Source organism: Carcharhinus amblyrhynchos, chromosome 8 (assembly GCF_965287045.1).
Source record: "Carcharhinus amblyrhynchos chromosome 8, sCarAmb.v2.hapA, whole genome shotgun sequence".
Taxonomy (NCBI): domain Eukaryota; kingdom Metazoa; phylum Chordata; class Chondrichthyes; order Carcharhiniformes; family Carcharhinidae; genus Carcharhinus; species Carcharhinus amblyrhynchos.
In genome coordinates this window covers 67,185,843-67,211,093 of record NC_137331.1, presented here as the reverse complement: position 1 = coordinate 67,211,093, position 25,251 = coordinate 67,185,843, and the positions used below count along the sequence as shown (strand labels likewise).

The window sequence follows — 25,251 nt, the reverse complement described above, 5'->3', positions numbered from 1 at the left end:
TACCTAGTTTTTGTGTAAATGATTGTGTGGATGAGTCAAGTGAGTGAAACATGTTTTTTAAGTCTCTAGAGCAAGTGTGTGATAATTAATTACCATCCTTATATTTAAATTCACACAAAGCTTGCTGTTTGTGACAAATTGCAGGACTTGCTCACTTAATGGTAGGAAGTTGGGGAGAGTTACAGAACAAAGATATCTAGGGGTACATGTTCATAGCTCATTGAAAGTGGAGTCACAGGTGGACAGAGTAGTGAAGAAGGCATTCAGCATGCTTGGTTTCATTGATAAGAACATTGAATGCAGGAGTTGGGGTGTTTTGTTGAAGTTGTACAAGACATTGGTAAGGCCACACTTGGAATACTGTGTACAGTTCTGGTCACCCTATTATAGAAAGGATGTTATTAAACTAGAAAGCGTGCAGAAAAGATTTACTAGGATGCTATCAGGACTTGATGGCGTCAGTTATAAGGAAAGGCTAGATAGACTGGCACTTTTTTCTCTGGAATGTAGAAGGCTGGGAGGTGATCTTATAGAAGTCTATAAAATAATGAGGGGCATATATCAATTAGATAGTCAATATCTTTTCCCAAAGATAGGGGAGTCTAAAACTAGAGGGCACAGATGTAAGATGAGAGGAAAGAGAAATGAAAGTGTCCAGAGGGATAATTTTTTCACTCAGAGGTTGGTGAGTGTCTGGAACAAGTGCCAAAGATAGTAGTAGAGGCGGGTACAATTTTGTCTTTTAAAAAGCATTTAGGCAGTTACATGGGTAAGATGGGTATCGAGGGATATGGGCCAAATGTGGGCAATTGGGACTAGCTTAGAGGTTTAAACAAAAAGGGCGGCATGAGGCCGAAGGGCCTCTTTCCATGCTGTAAACTTTGATGATTAATTATGTAAATTGGGACAATCGCTTTGAGGGTTAGTAACCACACACCTCTCACACATAAAGCATGCTGATCACAGGCATTAAGAGCACACATAAATTCTGACTGTGACAAATTGCTTATTATAGTCTTGTTCATTGAACCAAGACTGAATTTAAAAGAATTAAATCTGAAAAAAAAGCAGCATAAGTCAAAATGGTGGAAAGATGAAGGAAAATGGATAACAGTAGTAAGATTTGTGAATACTAACCAATGGAAAATAAGATGGCTGATTTCAATGTGAATGCATTTCTGCAAGAGATCGACTTAATTTGGTAATCATTAGCATCCTTAAACATAGAACAGTGAAAAGTCACAGCAAAGCAGGTAAAATTTAATATACATTTTAAAGCACAGAGACCCAAGCTACTGAAGATGATGGGGGAGATTTTCTGGCCCTTCATGCCATACTCTCACCACAGTGAGCTCGGAGAATTTGGCACCTAGCCAAATCTCCGTTCACCGCAGTGGCAAGGGAAAAGCCTGCTGAAGGTGGTAAAATTCTGGCCAATATCTGAGCATCTCAGTCTTACTCCAGATTTGGATTTGATAGAAGATGCAGAACTTGAAACAGACTCCATTTCCTTGTCTGAATTTTGCCTGGCAAATGGGAGGCTTGAGATAGAGTTTTATGGAAGGAATCCCAGGAAAAAGAGAGAAAAAGTACCAGCAAAGAGGGAAATAAAGGATATTTCAAAAGGAAGAACATTCTTCCGGCTCAAAAAGTTTGAGAGAGAGCTACAGGCACAGCAAAGTTGAGAACTGAGGCAGATTGCAGCAGCTGAGGAGAAACTGACTTTACTTGTTGGTAATTTAAATACCCATAGACCAGAGACAAGTTTTGATTTCCTAAACAGTTCCCGATTTGTCCCCAGATTTCGAAAGAAGGATGTGGAAATTTTCTTTGAAAAAGTGGCAGCTCGGTTAAAATGCCCACCAGAGTCTTGGACACTCCTAATACAAGGACAACCTGTAGGATAGGCCAGTGACATTTATTCCATGCTGCTTGCTGACAGGTCTGCAGTTATAATTAGACAAAGGCTGTTGTTCTCAGCCTGAGGAATAAAGCCAACAATTCTCAACCTCCCAGAAAAAATCTATAGAGACCTTCCTGGATTTTTTTAATTCATTTGTGGGACATGGGTATCACTAACTGGCCAGTATTTATTACCCATCCCTAGTTGCCCTTGAACTGAGTGATTTGCTCAGCCATTTCAGACGGCTGTTGAGAGTCAACTGCATTGCTGTGGCTCTGGAGTCATGTGTAGGCCAGACCAGGTAAGGACGGCAGATTTCCTTCCCTAAAGGACATTAGTGAACCAGATGAGTTCTTCCTGACAATCAATTCATGGTCATCATTAGACTCTTAATTCCAAATTGTTTTAATTGAATTTAAATTCCACCATCTGCTGTGGTGGGATTCAAACTCTGGTCCCCAGTACATTAGCTGAGTTTCTGGATTAATAGTCTAGCGATTCCACCACTAGGCCATCGCCTTCCCCTGAAAAAACAGAACTAAATAGCTAGCGTTTGACCAGTGGATCTGAAGTCTAAAAAATGACCACACCTACAAAAGGTGAATAGAATTGGTGCTGCTAGGGGAGTTTAAAAACTGTCTCCCATACAGCTTCAAAACTCATAGTGAGGAACAAAAGATTTCAAAAGTCAGAGATGTAGCTTTCATGGCTGATGACTATGATTTAACACTCCAGACCAAAATAAATCTTTGTGTGAATGACAGTGCAGGTGAGTGGAGTGAAATGTCACGTTTTTAAACCTCCAGAACAAGTGTGTGATAATAAATAATTGTCCTTATTTTTAAATTCATGAAAAACTTGCCGTTGGAATAAATTAAGTTGGGATTATCACTCTGCGGGCAAAAAAATGCACACCCATCACATACATGGGCAGTAACAAAATACATAAATTCTACCTGTAAAAAACACTCCACATTTGCAAAAGTTAATTTTCAGTGCCAGAGAGTTTGTTCAATAGTAATTATTAAGATGCATCATATTGCTGAAAAGAGTGCTTATATTGAACTGGAAAAGCCCTAACATTTTGTGGGGAGCTTCATCCATATCTACAGAGTAAGAACTGTGGCTTCATGCTGCTCATTGCAATTGAATGGGGAGTTAGTTGGACAGCACAGCTTACGAAGGAGAGACACATCTTTGATATGCAACTTCTGGATTTTGCTTTTGAATGCACATGTGCACACACCTGCAGTGACTGTTTGACCAATGCATAAATAATAGTAAACAACATTAGCTTCACTGTTATCTTTTAAGTACATTTAAGTCCAGTGTTTAACAGGCAATCAGCAATTCTCCAAGATAAACATCTGAAGAGCGAGATTCCAGAAAGAAAATTGATTTGTATTTGGCCTTGATTGAGCCCATCATCTAATCTAAAACCTCAGTCCGTAAAATGCTTAATTCTGTGGAACAGAATAGATATGGCAAAAGCATGTGAGAATACGGAAAAATAAAAGATTGGTTAGTCCATTAATTCCTTACCTTCCAACCAACCATGTCCAGTTTGTAACATTATTTAGTCTGCCAAATTTATTTAACCTCAAAGGAGGTGACTAATCATTGGTTAAATGTCCAACAAGCTAGTTCTTAGGAAATATCTTTCAGAATTCTGCAAGTAATCAACTAACTACATTTGGTTGCACAGTGTGACAATGGGTAGCACTGCTGTCTCATGCCAGGGACCTGTGATTGATTCCAGCCTTAGATGACTGCAAAATGTGCATGTTCTCCCAGTGTCCATGTGGGATTTCTCTGGATGCTCTGATTTCCTTCCACAGTGAAAAGTTGTGCAGGTGAACTGGATTAGCCATGCTAAATTGCCCTTAGTGTCCAAAGATGTGTAAGTTAGATGGTTTAGCCATGGTAAATACACAGGGCTATGGGGATGGGAGTGGCTTGGACAAGATGCCTTTTCAGAGATTCAGTGCAGACTCAATGGGTCAAATGACCTGTTTCTGCACCATAGGGATTTTGTGGGACACAAATCTAACATTGCAATGTGCATTGTTTCACTGTGACCAACTGCAATGAACGGATGGCCATTCCATAGTTTCATCAGCAGCAGATACCATTCTGTTTAACAGATTATTTTCATATCTGTACATTTAAACTAATCCTCCTAACCTTCAATGTTTCTCTAGTCAGATTCTCAAATAGTTCTATTTTGAATACTATTTACATAATCCTGCTTATTGGGAAACTAATGCAATGCATTTGAAAAAGTGATTCGCGTTAACCAAACTTGCCTTCATACATTGGCACCTTAGGCATAAGATGCATTCATTTGGAGATATGGCCTTTGGTTAATATTTTTAGATAATGCTTGACCTGAAACATTAGTGAACCAACCTTCGAATATTGTTTCTGAGTCATTTACCTTTCATAATTGGAGTAATGAACAATAATTATACCTTGTGAGGAGAGGTCTGTGGAGAGTGGACTCTTGTGTCCATACATTAGGGAAATAAATAGAAACATGAATCTTAATTAACTGTTATTCTGTCGCAGCTCTTGCCATGTATAAACCAACTCCCCAGTATTTGAATCCTTGTTGCCTTATACTTGAAGCACATATTGATGAAATTGGACCTTAAAACTGTCCCCCCAAATATTGTTTACTATGATATCTCCTTATAAGCAAATAGTAGATTTGTGTGTTTGATGATATTTTACCCTTAGTTTAACCAATTAATCATTCTGTAAAACACCGTCTATTATAATGTACATATTTTCTGTACACTTAATGAGTATCCAGAGCAGCCACCACATTTCGCAAGGAGAGCGGAGGTCTGTCAGCCTCCATATTGTTGGAAGTCCCAACACACTGACCTCCGTGGGAATTCCTGGAAAGTTTGAATTTCCAACGGGCAATTCCTCTGCTCCCAAGGACCATCTGCAAAAGTCTTTTGATTCAGAATTCATAGAATCATGAATCCCTACAACGCAGCACAAGGCCATTTGGTCTATCAAACCTGCACTGACAACAATCCCATCAGGGCCTTAACCCCATAATTCCAAATATTTACCCTGCTAATCTCGTTGACACTAAGGGGTATTTGACATGGCCAATCCACCTAACCTGCACATCTTTGGACTGTGGGAGGAAAGCGGAGCACCTGAAGGAAATTCACTCAGACACAGAAAGGGTGTACAAACTCCACATAGTCACCCAAGACAGGAATCGAACTTGGGTCCCTGGCCCTGTGAGGCAGCAGTGCTAACCATTGTGCCACTGTGCCACCCATTAGAGTCAGAGACTTTGGACAATTCCAATTTACTTAGTTGAATATTTATCCAAAAATGCTAGGCAGCAAAATCCTAGTCTAACTCCTGGGCAACTACGCAACTGACCCTCCCCAATCACTGACTCCGGAATTAAAAATATACAAGCAGAACGGCAATTTGACAAGGATTGCTGCAATACAGAAAAGTGGATGATATAACCTTCTTAAATTCTTTTAAAGAAGATTATAATGTAGAAAGGATTTACTTTTTTAGCTTATTGGTGAATGTCTGCTTTTTTTCATTGCTATTCAAAGATAAAATTGGGTGTTTAACCTCTGAGCGAGAGGAATGAATGATACTGGCCAAAATCTGCCAAACCCCAATTTCGAACCTGGATCAGACAAAAAATATCCACTAACCTTCCACCGATTTTTTTCTGGGCTATCTTCCAATGGAAGAGCCTTCCAAACTGGCTCAACACAGGAAATTTGGAGACATCTTTGCAGAAGCTGTGTCCTCTTTTTGCAGCACTAGCTGCCATATTATGGTAATAAAGAATTTAATGTCTCAAAGCTTCTTTGAAAAGCTGCAGAGAAAAGTTAAATGGCTAGAGTGGGTGAGATAATTGGGTATGGTGGATAAGGCGATAGCTGGGAGAAGGGGTAGGATGACAGCTGGGAAGTGTGGTGAGGTCATGTCAGGTTGCATTGGTGAGAGGGGCCAGTCATCAGGCAAACAATCTAGAGTTTGGGGGTGGGCAGGGAGTTGAATGGTGAGGTCAGCTTGGGACAAGGAGTCAGACAGGGAGTCAGGTCAGAGCTGCACTGGCCAGAGGAGAACTGGATTCTAAGGTCATAGGGTCAGATCTGGAGGAGATTAGGAGGTCAGAGGATAGTCAAAGGGTGGGGTGAGGTGAGAGGGTCAGGTCAGGTTGGGTGGGGTGGGGGAAGTTTCTGAGGTTTGAGGAGATCTGTCGGGAGGAGTCAAGGTGGGATTCAGTTACGTGGTTACCTAGGAATTGGATGAGAATTTTTCTATCTAACATTTCCTTGGTAACTATCCAAGTAAACAACTCAGAATCATCTGAAGTCTCCAATGCTAACTCAGAGTTGGAGACTTTTTTGGAGGCTCCTAAGGAGCAGGGGAATTGACCATCAGAAGTTCAAACTTCCTGAGCTCCCCCTTTATCCATACCTATCGTCTTATCAACTTCCATCATCTCCATACTCCCTTATTTCCTCTATCCTCTTTTATCCATACCTCATCCACCCTACCTGCTTATCTATTCCAGCCACCTTATACATTTAGCTCACCCACCCTACCTCCTTACCCACCCTATCCTCTACCCACTTACCTCACTCACTCTATCCTCTACCCACTTACCTCACTCACCCTATCCATTACTCACTAAACTCCCCTATACTAGCTTCTTTCCCACTTATCTACTTCCCATATTTTTTGAAAGGAGCTTTGGGACATTTAAAATCTTTACTTATGAGAATGTAGCAGCTGATGTCATCAAAAGGGGCATGCACTGACACAGCTCAGAAAAATAGAAGCAGATTGACAGTTCAAGGATGATTGCTACTCTTTGGAAGACTGATGCTAATGTCTTTTCTCCCATTAACAAATGCTGGTTTCCTGTGGAAGATTGCCGGAAATTCTTTAACATGCTGTCTGGCTTTATTTGATCAATATTACACAGAGTGGCCCTCAGGTTAGGTCTACTTTTTAAACTCATTTGACATTATTTTGACTCACGATGATAATTGCCTTATCCAAATTAGCTGCAGGGCATCAAGAAAACAAACCAGACCAAGTGTCAGATTTTCAGTGTGAGAAATGTTCTCAGTACTTGATATCTTATTACACTGGCCTAGTCCAATCATTGATGGAAGGACAAACTTGGTTCATTTTGTTCAGAAGCCAAGCAGATTACAAATCCCTAAAAAATAGAAAAAAAACTGTTTCTGAGGCAGTATCTGAACTGTAAGTCACACAGATAATATTTCTTTTACCTTTTTAGGTATATATTTTTTAATATTCATGATGATCACCCTGTAAAGGACAAGATTGATCTGTGCATTGTGATGGATTCTCTTGAAGGTGGAAAGGATGATAGCATCATCTCTTTTTAAAAATGGTTGTGTCTTCTCAGAATAGACTTAACTAGATATTTAACACAAGCACCGTGCATTGGTCAAATATGTGCAGATTAGGTTGATTTACCATATTAAATTGCCCCTTGGTGTCAGGGAAATCAGCAGGGTTAATATGGGGTGTAATGGGGATAGGGCCTGGGTGGGATTATGTCAGTGCTGGCTCAATGGGCCGAATGGCCTCTTTATGCACTGTCGGCAAACTATCGCCTGCAAGTCCTTTCACATTTAAGTGTCTCTGAAAGATTGCATCTGTGCTTGTATTTCAAAAGTAGTTAATTCACTGGTAAGTTCTTTGGGGCATTGAGAAGGTGTGAAGCAATCACATGGGCCACATAATGCTCTCAAAGAATGGCACCAACTGTTCATGAGACAGGCATTTGCCAACAGAGTTTTTTTATTGGATTTTGCATTGGAGGTTACTATGACTAGAGAGCCTTTCAGCACAGCACCCTCTACAGGTGATCCTGGACCTGTGTGAACCCAGTGAGCAAATATACATGTCTGTTGCCAATCAGCTTATCAATAAACAGCACAGACTAAATCAGGAAATAATTATTAAAATATTTAATACAATGTCAAATTATGCACAGAAAGCAGAAAGGATGCAATTAATAGAAAGTACTGAAAGAAAAGTTAAAAAAAACTTTTATAATGTCCAGCAATAATTAAAATTTGAAAGAATGAGAAGTCATACTTGTAAAAGTTGATATTCAGTGCCAGGGATATTGTTTAGCTGTAATTAAAAATTATCAATTGTTAAAATGTTATTTCCTGTCTAAATTTTTCTGTAAAATTTGATGGGGTTCCATGATATAAATATCATTATTCACACCATTAATGTATTTTGCATTGTTATCACATTGAACTCTCAAAGATGGTATCAAATGTTGCTTTTTTCTTCGCAGCAGTTTTGTAGGTGTTAGGTCAAGGTAAAGGGCGGCACAGTGGTTAGCATAGTGGTTAGCACTGCTACCTCACAGTTCCAGGCACACAGGTTCAATTCCGGCCTTGGGTGACTGTGTTGAGTTTGCACATTCTCTCAGTGTCTGTATAAGTTTCCTCCGGTAATCCAGTTTCCTCCCACACTCCAAAGATGTACAGATTAGGTGGACTGGCCATGCTAAATTGTCTCTTAGTGTCCCAAGCTGTGTAAGTTAGACGAATTAGCCATGGGAAATGTGTAAAGTTACGGGGATAGGACAGGGGAAAGGATCCCGGTAAGATGCTTTGTCAGAAAGTCAGGGTAAGCCCAATGATCTCTTTCATGCTGTAGGGATTCTGTAATAAAGGTTTTTCCACATGCATCTTATGACAGCAGCCATAATAGTTATCATGCACACAACAGTTTTCCTTGCAACACACTGGCAATGGAAAAACATTTCCAATTTCAAATGTCAGTTGAAATATTACTCATTTTGGTTTGATAACAAAACTGATTTTGATATATTTCTTAAAAAGAAAAGGATCCTTGACTCTGAAATTATGGTATATTAGTGTATAAGTAGTTTTTTCACTCACCTCTGTTTTACTGAAAGTACTGAAAGCTGGAATTTTACCCCTTTGCCCACCCAAGGTTGTAAGATTTGACTCAAGGCCAGTGGAGAATGCCATTCTGCGAGTGTCACCCACGCCGATTCTGGGACAAGTGTGCCAGTAAAATCCCAGCTGCTAAGTTTTTCCAATATTTTCTGATTTTTCTTTCCGATTTCCAGCATCTGCAGTATTTTACTTTTATGTTGGAGTCAATGATAGCCCACTTCACAAGGTTTCAGTGATTCCAGTCCCTTGGATTCCCAAGTGGGCACACAAGAACAATTTCACAAGCACAGCTTCAAGGGCTGAATTTTACGAGTTTTCTTAAGTGTCCAACTAGCACGAAAATGGGAGAGTTACTGAACTGTTGTTGGGTGAGTTTTCATACCCAATCTTATGGTAGACCATTTCTAGCTGGAGCAGACAGTGGATTGGGCTTAATTTGCCAGCCAGCCTGCAGAGGGAACTATTGCGCATGTATAGACCTCTGATTCTGTACATGTACAATTCCGACAGCAGGGTCTGACTGACAGAGAGAGAGAGAGAGCTGTCAGGTCCCTGCTTTTGCAGTTAGCCTCAACACAGCCACACACCACCTGCAATTCGGGGGCCCCTGGCTGATCGCAAGCTCCACACTGCTAAAATGCAATACCTGCCAACCCCACCACTGCCCAGACGGATCATGATGCCCTCCCCCTCACCACATGCAATGATTGTGATGGAAAGCACCCCTCCCCTCCCCCTCCTAGGCTACAATCCGATTGAACCTGCAGAACAGCAGAGTGCCACCCTTCCCCCGATTTGGCCCCACTTCAGGCTCCGCCCTATAGGCCCTGCTTCTTATGGACCCCAACCCCATAGACCCTAACCCCACTGCCAGTGGGCAGTGCCAATATGCCAGACTGGCAGTGTCAAGGTGGAAGGGTGGCAATGCCAAGGTGCTGGTCAGAAGAATTGAAGTTCTATACTGGACAATCTATTCCTAGGCCAGACTCCATTTGTAGATCTGAGGAGACAACTGGTTGCAGAGCAAAGGCAGCATTAGTCTTCACTGAAGAGTCAACTCAAAGGGACCATTATCAATGTTTTACGTTTGGATGTGAATGTTCAAGTTATAAATGTTGCAGAGTATTCAGATATAAAATAACAGTTTCCAAAAAAGCAATTAATTATGCTGTACAAGTGATAAAATTCCTGCAGCAGTAAAGTACAACCTATTTTAAATACCAAGGTTATTTACTAATTATAATATCCAACCAAATACTTTGCATTAAAGCAGAAAATGCCAGAAATAATTAGAGGTCAGACAGTATCTGTAGAGAGAAAAGCCAAAGTCAACATTTTAGGATGATGACCTGTTCTTAGAACTGAAGTGTAGGGCAAATTTGATCTGTGTGTGAAACCAGCCTGCTATCGTAAATGGGAAAAGCATTGCCATTCACCTCAGTGTTTAGCTGCAGTTTTTACACAGTCATTTTCTCAGTGTTCCTTTCGGGTTCATCCATGTTGCTTTCTGAAAACAAAGAAGACAAATGTTTGTTCAGCTTAACAGGGTTGCCAACATCGAGGAAACATTAGGAAGAGATTTATGGTCATAAAGCATCAAATACTTCAAACTCATTTAAACAAATAGAGGTATGTTCATCAGAGTGATTTGCACCAAGGCAGATTGAAGCTTTAAATTTAAAATGGCACCACTCCTAACAATTATCATTTAGAGACTGACAAAAGGAGAACATATTGTTCAACATCGTAAGCCTCAACTTCCACCTTTTTCTATTTTGTTGCGAGTTATTGATTATTCAAGAATATGAACATGTTATTAGTCTTCAGCTGTTTTCTCTCTTTTAATGCATTTTCATGCTTTCTCCACAGCCCATGGGATCGGAGCGGATGGAGATGCGTAAGCGGCAGACATCGGTGCAGCAGGAGATGCCGGGCTCTGCACAGCCACAGCAGGGTGCTGGGAACCGTGCCTCGAACGCCTGCTGTTTCTGCTGGTGCTGCTGCTGCAGCTGCTCATGGTATGTCTTTCTGTCTATTTTCTCCCACCTCTGGAGAGTGGCTGGAAGGTAAATACCAGCGCACAGATCTGCACCCATATGACTGCAGGCATCAGCTGTCAGCCTCCCCGCAGAAACCAATGCTTAAACAAAATAGGCATAATGATTCTTTTAATCAAAATCCATCTTGTGTTTCATTAATCTGGGAGGGAATTGAATAAATTACAACATGTGGGAACTCACTTGCCAAACTTCAGGAGAATCAGTTAGGAAGTAAAATGCCAATGGCTCTTATATTAATTTATTTCTAGCAACTCACTGCTGAAAAACAATATTTGTCAGTAATTTGTTTTAAATTTTCAGCGAAAGGCCAGACCAGATTTAACTCTTCTCCTCAATGCCCTGGTCATACAATTCTGACTGATGTGACTGGCTTAACCCAACAATCAATGGTGTACAGACAGGAGGAGCAGAAAATAAAATCTCCCTGAATGCTGATGACACATTGTTATATGTAACTAAACCAATCGCCACACCCCAGCAGATTTTCAGATTACCAGAGAACTGGGTAACTCTTCTCTGCAACTGCAAACATTTTAACCAAAAGATATGTCTCTCATGCCAGACACCTTCACACAAATTCCAGAGGACAGCTGCTTTGCAGGGAACAGTCTTCTGGCTTTAAAGGTTTTGGTCTGCGTGTTGCGCTAAAACTAGCAACCCTGTACAAGAAGAACTTTCTCACCCTACCACCCCCCAATCATCATAATGACCTATCAAAGTAGGTGAATTATTTGCCCATCCCAGTGTCGAACATGGTGACCACAGCAAAGATGATTGTTCTTCCCCACTTCATTTACTTAAAGTCAGTGCTATTTTTAAACATGCCAACCCAAAAGATCCTTGAACACACAGAAGCATCTCAGTGGGCCAGAGAGAGCAAATATGTCTCAAGTCTCTTCAGTTTTAAAACTGATTTTTCATAATTGAGAACAACCCAAAGATAGTGACCAGCAAGAAGCTGAGTAATTGTGATCTCTGATCTCTCAGTAAACTAATGGCTGGGAATGAGTCCAAGTTCACCCTAGCAGCCACAGCCCCACTTAGTTTACCATTCATTCATTCTCAAAAAGGATAACAGAGAGCCAGATAGTAACCACAATCCTCTCAGCCTGGAACAAGGCATGTACTTTCCTGTAGATTCAAACAGGTTTTTGTCCACGCTCCAATTGGAACAATGTGGAATTGCTAGCAAGATTCACATCTGTAAAACACAGCTTCACCCAATGCACAATCCTTCACCTACATGACCAAAGTTGGTCCGACAGCCTGAGAATAAGTTATGGATGAGATTGATGCTGTCTGTTAGGCAAGGAGGAATGAAAGTCAGCAGTGATGCATGATCTCAAGGAGTTAGTTTGCAAGTGCAGCAGGTAATCAAGAAGGCAAATGGAATTTTGTCCTTCATTGCTAGAGGGATGGAGTTTAAAAACAGCGAGATTATGTTGCGACTATATAAGGTGCTGGTGAGGCCACACCTGGAGTACTGTGTACAGTTTTGGTCTCCCTACTTGGGAAAGGATATACTGGCACTGGAGAGGGTGTAGAGGAGATTCACTAGGTTGATTCCAGAGTTGAGAGGGCTGGCTTATGAGGAGAGACTGAATAGACTGGGGCTATACTCTTTGGAATTCGGAAGAATGAAACAAGATCTTATAGAAAAGTATAAGATTACGAAGCGAAAAGATAAGATAGAAGCTGGGAAGTTGTTTCCACTGGCAGGTGAAACTAGAACTAGGGTGCATAGCCTCAAAGTAAAGGGAAGCTGATTTAGGACTGAGTTGAGGAGGAACTTCTTCACACAAAGGGTTGTGAATCTGTGGAATTCCTGCCCAGTGAAGCAGTTGAGGCTACCTCATTGAATGTTTTTAAGGCAAGGATAGATAAATTTTTGAACAGTAAAAGAATTAAGGGTTATGGTGAGCAGGCGGGTAAGTGGAGCTGAGTCCACAAAAAGATTAACCATGATCTTATTGAATGGCAGAGCAGGCTCAAGGGGCCAGATGTCCTATTCCTGCTTCTAGTTCTTATGAATACCAACTCAGAATTATACATTGAACATAGTGCAATCCACAATAACAAAACTGCAAGGACAAGATGCAGTCATGCAGTCCCGGAGTAGCCAGTGAAGTCTGCTTACTGAATACAGGCTAATAGAACTTTCACTAGTGGCTGCAAAAGATGCATTCCTGTTTTTGTGGAGCAGTCCAGCCTTCCCCAAAGAAGCTAAAGTACATAAGAACATAAGAACATAAGAACATAAGAAATAGGAGCAGGAGTAGGCCATCTAGCCCTTCGAGCCTGCCCCGCCATTCAATAAGATCATGGCTGATCTGTTGTGGCTCAGTTCCACTTTCCCGCCCTCTCCCCATAACCCTTAATCCCCTCTCTTATCAAGAACCCATCAACCCGCTTCTTAAAAATATTTAGCGAGGCAGCCTCCACCACTTCAACAGGCAGAGAATTCCAGAGATTCACCACCCTTTGAGTGAAGAAGTTCCTCCTCAACTCCGTTCTAAACCGCCTCCCCTTTATCTTGTTGAACGTGTTCCATTCAGAATGAGTGAGGATTAGACTTGGAAAAAACACCAAGGAGTTTGGACCATTTTTGAAGCTCATTTTAATACAAACCTCCCAAAATCAACCCATCAGCTGACCAATGAGGACAAGAAGCTAACTGACATGATCACTAGTGTGTAGAACTTACCCTTCCCCTACACTCACGCCAAAAAGAGAACAGAAATAAAAAACAAACAAGTTAATTAGACCCTGTAATAAATTTAAATATACTGTCATACCATGTTCCTCATAGAAATGTAGGAAAAAAAGAAGCAGGACTATGTGATTAATTTTTAGGTTATACCCTCTTGATCTGGATTCTCTTAATTGAGGAAGTATTTCTCTGTATTTACTTTATTAAATCCCTTTCTCATTTTAAATCCCTGGATTAAGGGGTGGTAGTGTAATGATACTATTACTGGACTAATGCTATAAAGGCCTGGACTAATGCCCTAGGAACATGAGCTCAAAACCCACCACGGCAGCCAAGGGAATTTACATTCAATTAATTAATAAATCTGGAAGAAAATGCTAGTCTCAGTAATGATAATCATGAAAATGTTACAAAAACCAATCTGGTTCCTTAATGTCCTCCAGTGAAGGAAATCTGCTATCCTTCCATGGCCTGGCTTACAGGTGACTCAGATCCATAGCATTTTGGTAGACTCACACCAACTTCTCAAATGGCCTAGTAAACCACTCAGTTGTTTAACCTGTATCAAAATCATAGAATCGTACAGTGCAGAAGAGGTCCTTTGGCCCATTGAGTTTGCACACAAAAAACACTGCAGGAAAATGCTGCAGGAAAGTCAAAAAGAAATAAAACCAAATGGACCATCCAGCATTGATCAAAGCACAGGAAATGACAAAGGTACATCTGTTCCCTTATTCTTTCATGGGATATGACATCATTTACTAGGCCGGCATTTATTGCTCATCCCCTTGAGTAGATGGTGGTGGGCTGCCTTCTTCAACTGTTGCAGTCCATATGATGTTGGTATATCCGCAGTGCTGTTAGGAAGGCAATTCTAGAATTTTGACGTCGTGACAGTGAAGCTGTAGTAATATAATTCCAAGTCAGGATGGTGTATGATTTAGAGGGGAACTTGCCAGTAGTGGTATGATTTGATTTATTTTTGTCACATGTATGGGGATACAGTGAAAAATATTGTATCTTGAGTATTATGTAGAGAAAACATACCGTTCATAGAAGGAAGGAAAGAAGAGAGTGCAGAATATAGTATCACAGTCATAGCTAGGGTGTAGAGAAAGATCAGCTTAATGTAAGGTAGGTCCATTCAAAGGTCTCTTGACAGCAGGAAAGATGTTGTTTTTGAGTTGGTTGGTATGTGATCTCAGACGTTTGTATCTTTTTCCTAACGGAAGAAGGTGGAAGAAAATAGGTCCAGGTTGGGTGGGGTCTTTGTGCTGGTTCCTTTTCTGAGATAGCGGGAAGTGAAGATAGAGTCAGTGGATGGGAGGCTGGTTTTCATGATGGACTGGACCATGTTCATGACCTTTTGTAGTTTCTTGCAGCCATGGTCAGAGCAGGAGCCATAACAAGTTGTGATACAACCAGAAAAGATGCTTTCTAAGGTGTATCTGTAAAAATTGGTGAGAATCGTAGCAGACATGCCAAACTTCCTCAGCCTCCTGTCAGTGTGGAGGGACAACATGTTGGTGATCTGAACACCTAGAAACCTGAAGCTCTTGACCATTTCCACTTCATCACCATTGATATAGACAGGGGCATATCCTCCAATACATTCCCTGAAGTCAATGACAATCTCCTTCATTTTGTTGACATTGAAGGAGAGATTATTATCATTGCACCAATTCACCAGATTCTCCATTTCTTTCCTGTACTCTGTCTCATCATTGTTTGAGACCCAACCTACAGTGGTGTCATCAGCAAACTTGAAAATGGAGTTGGAGAGGAATTGGGCCACACAGTCATAGGTGTGTGAGGAGTATAGTAAGGGGTCAAGGTCACAGTCTTGTGGGGCACCAGTGTTGACAATAATCGTGGAGGAGGTATTGTTGCCTACTCTTACTGATTGTGGTCTATGGATTAAGAAGTCAAGGGTCCAATTGCAGAGGGAGAAGCCGAGCCCCAGGCCCCAGAGTTTGGCGATGAGTTTTGTTGGCATAATGGTGTTGAAGGCTAAACTGTAGTCAATAAATAGGAATTTGACATAAGTGTCCTTGTATCCAGGTATTCTAAGGTTGAGTGTTGGGCCAGGGAGATGGCTTCTACCGTGGAACCATTGTAGTGATAGACGAACTGTAGTGGATCCAGGTAATCTGGGATATTCGACATGAAATGTGCCATGACTAGTACTTGGAAGTACTTCATAATGATGGACGTCAGAGCCACTCGGTAGTAATCATTAAGGCACTCTACTTGGCTTTTTTTTGGTACAAGGATGATTGTCATCTTCTTGAAGCAGGTAGGAGCCTCTGATTGGTGTTAGGAGAAGTTAGAGATGTCTGCGAATACTCCTACCAGCTGATCTGTGTGGGATTGTGCTGGTACCCCACCTGGGCTAGTTGCTTTTCATGGGTTAACTTTCAAGAAGGCTTCCAGGGCAGGTGATGTCCTCTCACTGATCTCTTGCTCAAATGGTCATAGAATGCATTGAGCTCATCAGGGAGAGGTGCTTTGTTGCCAGCAATTCTACATGCCTTCACATAGTAGGCTATGTCATGTTGACCTTGCCCTCATAATTGGTGGATGTTCATGTGGCTCACCTGGAACTATAGCTTGGTTTGGTACTATCTCTTGGCATCTTTGATGGTTCTTCGTAGGTCATATCTAGATTTCCTCTGTAGGTAATATCATCTGACTTGAGCACCTCAGACCTGGACTTCAATGAGCAATGGATTTCCCTGTTCATTCATGGTTTTCAGTTGGGAAACACACACTTTTGCTTCTTTGGCACACAATCTTCTACACACTTACTAATGAAGCCTTTTACTGTAGCAGTGTACTCATTCAGATTGAGTTCATAAATATTGACCAGGTGTTCCCGAGCACTTGCATCATTTTCCTAAAATCTCAGAACTGAGCATCCATGAGGCACCTTGCACAGCAGATTGTATTCAACCACAGTCTATGAACTCCAGACCTGGCACATCCCTCACTCTGCCATTGCCCTCAAGTCAGGGAGACCAACCCTGATTCAATGTGACATGTAGGAGAGCATTCCCAAAACAGTACCAGAAACCCTAAATATATAGTGTCAACCTGATGAAGCTACGAAACAGGGCAACATGCTTGACAAAGAGTAGAAACAGTATGCTATAGAAAGATCTAAGTGATTCCACAGCCAATAGATCAGATCAAAGATCTAATGTCTTGCCACATACAGTCATGAACGGTGGCAGACAATTAAACAATTTACCAGAGGAGAAGGCTCCATAATCCTCCCCATAATCACTGATTGCAAAACCCAACATGTCAGTGCAAAGCACTTGCAAGGATCTCAGTCAGAAACACCAAGTGATGATGTACCAACTGATGGTGGTGGGGGACGGAGAGCAGTTCCCTATTGGGATGGAGCATTGGCTTGAGTCTGCTTTGGGAGCCCACCTTCATTCCTTGGCTGTGTTTAAGCTTTAGGGCCCAAATTTAACAAGAGAATTCTAGTCAAATTCTGTTGAGTGGCCTCCAGAACACAGATGACTCAGAGGTTGGATCACGATGAAAAACACTCTGACTTCTGGTGTCTGGAAAGTTTTGACCCTCCAGTCCCATCTTGACGGCCTTTTAGAAATTCAGCCCACTGTTTTTCTGCAAGCGATCTGCAAGCTTGGAAATGTAACTATCTATTTCCTCATCCAAGTCATTAATATATTTGATGAAATGCTCGGGTTCTGGGACAGATCCTGAGGAACACCACTCGTCACATTGTGCCAAGTGGAGTATCTTACATTTGTTTTTATCCTTTTAATCAATTACTGACCCATGTCACAATTTCATGGCTCTCATTTTTTCCAATAATTTTCTGAATGAATATCCATATCCTTCTCAATATCCATGTAGACGACGCTCATAGTCACCTATTCATCATGCTCGTAACATGCTCAAACATCCAACGAGATTAGTCAGACATGGCAAACTCTTCACAAATCCAATCTGACTTGCTTTTAACTGCTTATACTTGTCTATGTGTTCAGCAACTCTGTCTTTGATAATAGATTTCATTAACTTCCCTATAATTTATGTTAAATTATGAGGTACGGTTCTCCATTCCATCTTTCTCAAGTAATGGAGTAACATTTGCTTTTTGAAGTGAACAGGAAAACCCCTGATTCTGGATGGTTTTGGGAAACTAGGAAAATTAACACACCTGCAATTTCCTCAGGTATTGATTTTAATAAGATGGGATGGAAACTGCATAAAATTGCTGAACATAGAACATTACAGCACAGTACAGGCCCTTCGGCCCTCAATGTTGTGCCAAACTATGTCCAATCCCAAGATCAAGCTATCCACTCCCTATAATTCTGGAGTGCTCCATGTGCCTATCCAGTAGCCGTTTGAAAGTTCCTAAAGCGTCTGACTCCACTATCACAGCAGGCAGTCTTTTCCACACCCCAACCACTCTCTGAGTGAAGAATCTACCTCAGACATCACTCCTATATCTCCCACCATGAACCTTATAGTTATGCCCCGTAGTAACAGTTACATCCACCCAAGGAAATAGTCTCTGCGTTGAATTGAGATCAGTTAAATACTATGAAATGAATACTCAAGTTAGTCTGGATTTTAATGTTCAGGAACATATGAGGTTGGGCAAGGAGTTAAAATCAGCCAAATTGACAATGGCTCAGGTGTAACCCACAACCTTCGGTTTCACTGCATGTGAGCAATCCTTTTGGTGGATTCCCAATTGACATATATTTAAGAAGTTTAACTTATTAGTTACAAGTCGGCTTACATTCACGCTGCAATGAAGTTGCTTTGAAAATCCCCTAATCGCCACACTCTGGGGCCTGTTCGGGTACATTGACTGAGAATTTATCATCACCAATTCACCTAATCTGCATATCTTTGGACTGTGGAGGGAAACTGGAGCACCCGGAGAAAACCCACACAGACATGGGGTGAACATGCAAGGACAGTGACTCAAGCCGGGAATTGAATCCAGGTCTCTGGCACTGTGAGACGGCAGTGCTAACCACTGTGCCACCGTGCTGCCCCATTCATTCAACTTGAATGATATTAGCATTAATTTTTCAGTTTAACTTTGTGTCCATGGGTTTTCCAGGCTGGCTGGAACATACTAATGGACACAAGACAAGAACAAATTGGCAATTCAGGGCAATAAAACAATTTCTGGAAAATATGCCAGAATAGGTTGCTTCCTTACCTGCTTTTAGAAGAATGTTTGTTTATTGTAGTTGTGCCGAGAGTGTAAAATTTCTAAACCCTTCTAATTAAAATTTCTATGTTCTGAACTCTGAATTTCTAAGATTAGGGTCCTCACTTGTTCCTGAATCAATGAAGTCAAAATTATGAGCAAGATTTTACATACGCTTAACAAAAATGAAGGCAACATGGAATATCCTTATCCCTCAAGTTCCTAGAATTCCTTGACTACTGTCAACACGGGTAACATCTTTCTCTTCTCTGCCCTTGAAGAGATGTTGAACTGTGTCTGGAAGAATCATACCCTAGAAACCATGGTAATACCGTACCAGCAAAGATTCCAGTTTTCTATTTTTTATCCCCACTTCTCATGATGCCAGAATCCCTCATTTGGAAATTGTTCAAATTCACCTCTTCCATTTGTTTAGGCTGTGAGTCATCTCATGTCACCCCTCTCCATACCTAGAGCCATGTAGGCTAAAGACAAATGCCCACCCCTTTTCCCCAGGGAAACAAATAACACATTGCCTGTAGATACAGAGCAGCTACGAAGTCATATCCTCTTGTCAATAATGCATTTACCATAAACATGCACATGAACATACTCTATTTCATTACTATAAATATAAAAACCGTTAAGAATAAATGTTAAAAATACTCCCTATCATAATACCAAAGAGTAAGAAATGTTTCCCTCGAATACAAACCTTACAAATATAATTAATAAATTAAACCAATGCATGGATTTTAGTCATCCAAAGTTCAAACTACTTTAAGCCATTCCTTCAAAGCTGATTTAAAAAACTCTTAGGGTGGAATTTTAATTGCTTGTCCCACCCATCAATGGGCAGAACAAGCCAGTAAAATTGCACAAGAGCCCAGAAATCAGGATCACCCCTGATTTCTCAACTTGCTATCTTATCAAAACCGAATTTCTGACGAGGTCAGCCTCTCACCCATTTCCAGTGAGACGTTGAATAAATGATTTAAATTCATTTAAATCCTCATTTGCATCTGTTTAGCAAGTCTGGCGCTCAGTCATCTGGGCTCACTTGTCTTTATGGCCTCACTGGGAGAAGTTCTCGCCAGCAAGGAAAATAGCCGCTCCTCATGAATGGGGGACAGTCATGTTCCCCTCGCCGGTAGAACTGGAGGCCGTTGTGGGCCAGGGAGAAGCTGAGGGCAGTATCAGCCTGACAGTGCCAGCCTGGCACTTTGGCACTGCCAGCCCTACACTTTGAAACTGCCCACCGAGCACCTTGGCACTGCTCACAGGGCAGGGTGAGGGGACAGGGCCTGTGGGAGTGGGGCCTTGAGAGGATGAACCAGGCTGGCGCGGTGTGATCGGGGGGGACAGGGGCCCACAGCCACTCTGCCTGCAATCAGTGGGGTGAGGGAAAAGAGCCCACTACCACTCTGTGTATAATCAGTGAATTGAGGGAGGAAGGGCCTGCTGCCACTCTACATCAAATCAATGGGGGACGGGGGCAGGATCAGTGTGAGCAGTGGGAGGAGGGAGGACTTTGGGGGACTGGAATTGGTTGAGGCAGGCTCCAGCAGCAGAAGCCTAACAGCTCTCCCTCGCTCTTTCTCTCTGCCAGGTCTCTGTTGTTGCTATTGTGCATGTGTAGCATGAGAGGCCTACACATGTGCACTAGTTTCCTCTGCTGTTGAAATTGCACATGTGCAGATACAGAAGACTGCACACGCGCAACAGCTACCTCTGCTGCTGGCTGGTGTATTAAGTCCTGCCTACTGCCTCCCGTAGCAAGAAATGGTCTAGCCCATTTTTGCATGCACTATGTGCACAAGATTGAGCATAAGAACATGCCCAAAACCCAGATATGGAACTCTCCTGTTGTCATGCTAGCTGGACACTTAGAATTATCCTCGTAAAATTCCACCCTTCATTACAACATAGAATTCAAACTCTTGGGAAGCTTTAAGTTGGAAAGCAACCAAGCATAGCTTCTTATAAACAACAGCTCTCCTGTAAAGTGCCCCAACTGCCTTCCCTGCCCATTGTTTCAGTGACAGCAATCCAAACTGAATGATTTAATTTAAACTGTAACTAGAGATTAAAATCCATAGATGTTACTGAATAACAACAAACCGTAAAAATTAATAGAATTATCAAAATCTTACAAGAGGTTACATAAACACATTTTGAAGCCATCACATTGGAGGTTTGGAAATCTGAACTGCGTTTTGGAGGTCTGATCGGTCAGATCAGAATGGATGCTACTTATGCTGCTTTAGATTGGATGTCAGATTATCAACAATAACAACAACATGAGTAGCAGCAGCCTGCTACATGTAGCGGTAGAGGAGAGGGAAGAGCAGCAGAGAGTTGCAGCTCCAGAAGCCTGCTACGTGTAGCTCTACCGAAGAGAGAGGAGCAGCAGAGAGGTGCAGCTTCAAAAGGTCATACCCGGTCCACAGGATCTACAAACAGAGGATAAATTCAAACCTTGGTGAACACCTAACTATCATTGCAATTGGTCACACCAAGGTGCAATTATCTGAGCTGCTGCATGGTCTGTATAAGTTTGATGTCAGTGCACCCTCAGCGTATTTGAGCACCTCTGAAGATCATCATCAGTGATCTGAAGCAGCTGCTGTTGAATGTGGGAGATAAAAACATGAATGAGTAATGTCAAAGTTAGAATATTGGAATTTATCATAATGAACATGATCATCTTTCACTTACAGTTGACAATTCAACATGTCTGAGTGTTTTATGTCATGTAGCATTCTGATGATTAAATCTGTCACCAAGTAGCTGGAAGGCCCCCATTACTGATAGCCAGGCATGCCATGATTCTGCTCTTTCTCCTCTTAATTGAGAGATGACAGGCCACTTCCAATTCTCTGCCTAGTTCCCAGTTCGCTAATGCCCTCTCTTCTCTTTTGCAAGGAGGGAAGGAAAAAATCTATAAGTGAAAGGAATGAAATGTCGTCCCACAATGACTGGAGAGCATTTGTTGAGGATGACAACAAGGGAGAAACATGATGGTGTATAACAATGAGGGTGAGTGTCAGAGGTTGATGGATAGATGGGAGTTTGAGGAAGTGCATTGTCAGGGAGAAATGGCTGCACCTGCTGATAAATTGGTGAGAGGAATAAAGTGCTGGAGTAGGCTTGGAGAGGGATTAGGTAGCACGGTGGCACAGTGGTTATCATTGCTGCCTCGCAGTGCCACAGACCCAGGTTCATTCTGGACTTGTGTTTGCATGCGTGTGTGTGTGTGTGTATGTGTGTGTGTGTGTGCTTGTATGTGTGAAGTTTGCATGTTCTTTCCATGTCTGTGTGGGTTTCCTCCGGGTTGCTCTGGATTCCTCCAAGATTCGCAGATTAGGTTGATTGGCCATGCTAAATTGTGCCTCAGTGTCCTAAAATACATATATTAGGGAGATTACTGGGGTAAATATGTAGTGTTATGTGGTAAGCCTGGGTAAGTTTTGGTGCAGACTCAAAGTGCCGAATGGCCTACTTCTGCACTGTAGTGATTCTATGATTCTGTGGTTAATACACACATCAGGATGTAGTGAATATGCCAATGTTAGGTAGTTAAACCATTTCTTGTACTACATGAAGGTACTTGTCACTACTGCTGACCTCTTCCTCCATCCTATCTTGGTTTACCTTCTGTGGGTTGCAAAGAATATTTCTTTCTGAAACCCACAGACCCAACAGCACATCCAGAGAGGCATCTGTGCAGTGAAGTGCAACCTTTGTATGTTTCTGAATCTTCTCATCATTTCTTCCTGAGTCCACCTTCTTGCGAGGGTTATTCCTCTAAACATGGAGTTGAGAGCATGTCATGTGTGTTGTCACAATGCCCACTAATGCTGATTTGACAGGAAACCCAGACATAAATGAATTGATGGCATGAAAATGTCACTGACGGACATGGCGAACTTATTTCTGGATTTCCCAAATACTATCAAACATCACCAGAATGGCCACATAAATACTGTGATTACAAGAGCAGTCATGATATGGAGATGCTAGCATTGGACTGGGGTAAATACAGTTGGAATCTTACAACACCAGGTTAAAGTCCAACAGGTTTATTTGGTAGCAAATGCCACTAGGCACTCACCTGACGAAGGAGCAGCAAGCACTCCGAAAGCTAGTGGTGTTCGCTACCAAATAAACCTGTTGGACTTCAACCTGGTGTTGTAAGACTTCTTACTGTGATTGCAAGAGCAAGCCAGGTGCTGGAAGTTCTGTGGCATGCAACATGCTTTGATTTCATTTGATTTGATTTATTATTGTCACATGTATTAGTATACAGTGAAAAGTATAGTTTATTGCGCACTACACAGACAAAGGATATTGTTCATAGCGAAGGAAAGGAGAGAGTGCAGAATGAAGTGCTACAGTCATAGCTAGGATGTAGAAAAAGATTAACTTAACGCGAGGTAGGTCCATTCAAATCTCTGATGGCAGCAGGGAACAAACTGTTTTTGAGTCAGTTGGTACATGTCCTTAGAGTTTTGTATCTTTTTTCCAATGGAAGAAGGTGGAAAAGAGTATGTCCGGTGTGCATTTGGTCCTTGATTGTGCTAGCTGCTTTTGCAAGGCAGCAGAAAGTGTAGACATTGTCAGTGGATGGGAGGTTAGTTTGAGTGATGGACTAGGCTTCATTTACGACCTTTTGTAGTTTCTTGCGGTCTTGGACAGAACAGGAGCCATACCAAGCTGTGATACAACCGGAAAGAATGCTTTCTATAGTGCATCTGTAAAAGTTGGTGAGTGTTGTAGCGGACATGCCAGATTTCCCTAATCTCCTGAGATTATAGAGGCATTGGTGGGCTTTCTCAACCATAGAGACCGCATGGAGAGACCAAGACTAAGTTGGTGATCTGGATGCCTAAAAACTTGAAGCCCTCAACCATTTTTACTTCTTCCCCATTGATGTAGGTGGGGTATGCACTCCACTATGCTCCCTGAAGCCGACAATTATTTCCTTCATTTTGTTGACATTGAGGGAGAGATTATTGTCATTGCACCAGTTCACCGGATTCTGTCTTTCCTGCACTGTGCCTCACCATTGGTAAAGTTAATTTATTAGTCACAAGTAAGGCTTACACTAACACTGCAATGACGTTACTGTGAAATTCCCCTGGTCACCACAGATCAGCACCTGTTTGGGTCAATGCAACTAACCAGCACGTCCTTCAGACTGTGGGAGGAAAACGGAGCACTTGGAGGAAAAGCATGCAGACACGGGGAGAATGCGCAAATGCCTTACAGACAGTGACCCAAGCTGGGAGTTGAACCCGGGGCCTTAGCACTGCCATTCCACCCATTGTTTGAGATCTAACCAACTACGGTGGTGTCATCAGCAGACTCGAAATTGAGTTAGAGGAGAATATGAATATACAGTCCGAGGTGTATAGAAGTATGGTAAGTACTATACTTGCGGAGCACCAGTATTGAGGATGATTGTTGAGGAGGTGTTATTGCCTATCCTTATTGTGGTCTGTGGGTTAGGAACTGTTGGATCCAGCCGCAGAGGGAGGAGCTAAGCCCTGGGCCATGAAGTTTGGAGAAGAGTCTCATAGGAATAATGGTGTTAAAGGCTGAGCTGTAGTCTATGAATAGGAGTCTGACATAGATGTCCTTGTTATCTAGGTGTTCCAGGGTTGAGTTTAGGGAGATGGTGTCTGCTGTGGACCTGTTGTGGTGATAGATGAACTGTAGTGGATCCAGGCAGTCCAGGAAGCTGAAATTGATTTGTGCCATGATTAACCTTTCAAAACACTTCATAATGGTGAATGTCAAAGTCACCAAACGATAGTCATTAAGACACATTGTCTGGCACGCCTCCTGATTCCTCAAAGTTTGGCCACCATCTACAGCGTGATAATCAGGAGTGCGATAGCATTCCCTCCGCTTGCCTGGATGAGTGCAGCTCTAATAATTCTCAAGAAGCTTGACACCAACCAAGACAAAACAGCCTGCTTGATCAGCACCCTATCACCACCTGCAACCTTCAGTATCAGCAAACTATGGCAGCAATGCGCCTTCTACAAGATGCACTGCAGCAGCTCACCTTGGCTTCTTCAACAGCATCTCCCAAACCGACAATCTCTACTACCTAGAAGGACAAAATATATGGGAAAACCACCACCTGAATGTTCCTCTTTGAGTCTCACCCCCTCCCTGACTGCATTGTGGCTGTACCTACACCACACAGATTATAACCGTTCAAGAAGAGAGCTCACCACCACCTTCTGAAGAGTAATTAAGGATTAGCAATGCATGCCTTGCCATCAATGCTCACATCCCCAGGAGTCAATTAAAAATAAAGAAAATGGGAACAGGGCAGCAACATGAAATTAAGACTACAGCTCAAATGG

At 42.0% G+C, this 25,251-nt stretch overlaps 1 protein-coding gene across 6 annotated transcripts in view; it reads left to right on the top strand.

Annotated features, from left to right (window-relative positions):
* Window positions 1–25,251, top strand: part of rgs20 (regulator of G protein signaling 20) — a 209,071-nt gene that overhangs the window by 140,767 nt on the left and 43,053 nt on the right. For 5 of the 6 annotated variants that reach the window (XM_080194923.1, XM_080194922.1, XM_080194921.1 and 2 more), the window contains exon 2: window positions 10,759–10,907. In XM_080194923.1, the coding sequence (XP_080051049.1) occupies window positions 10,759–10,907 (149 nt within the window). Of the gene's footprint in view, window positions 1–10,451; window positions 10,519–10,758; window positions 10,908–25,251 lie in introns of those variants that run through there. The other variant, XM_080194926.1, reaches the window with a different exon arrangement.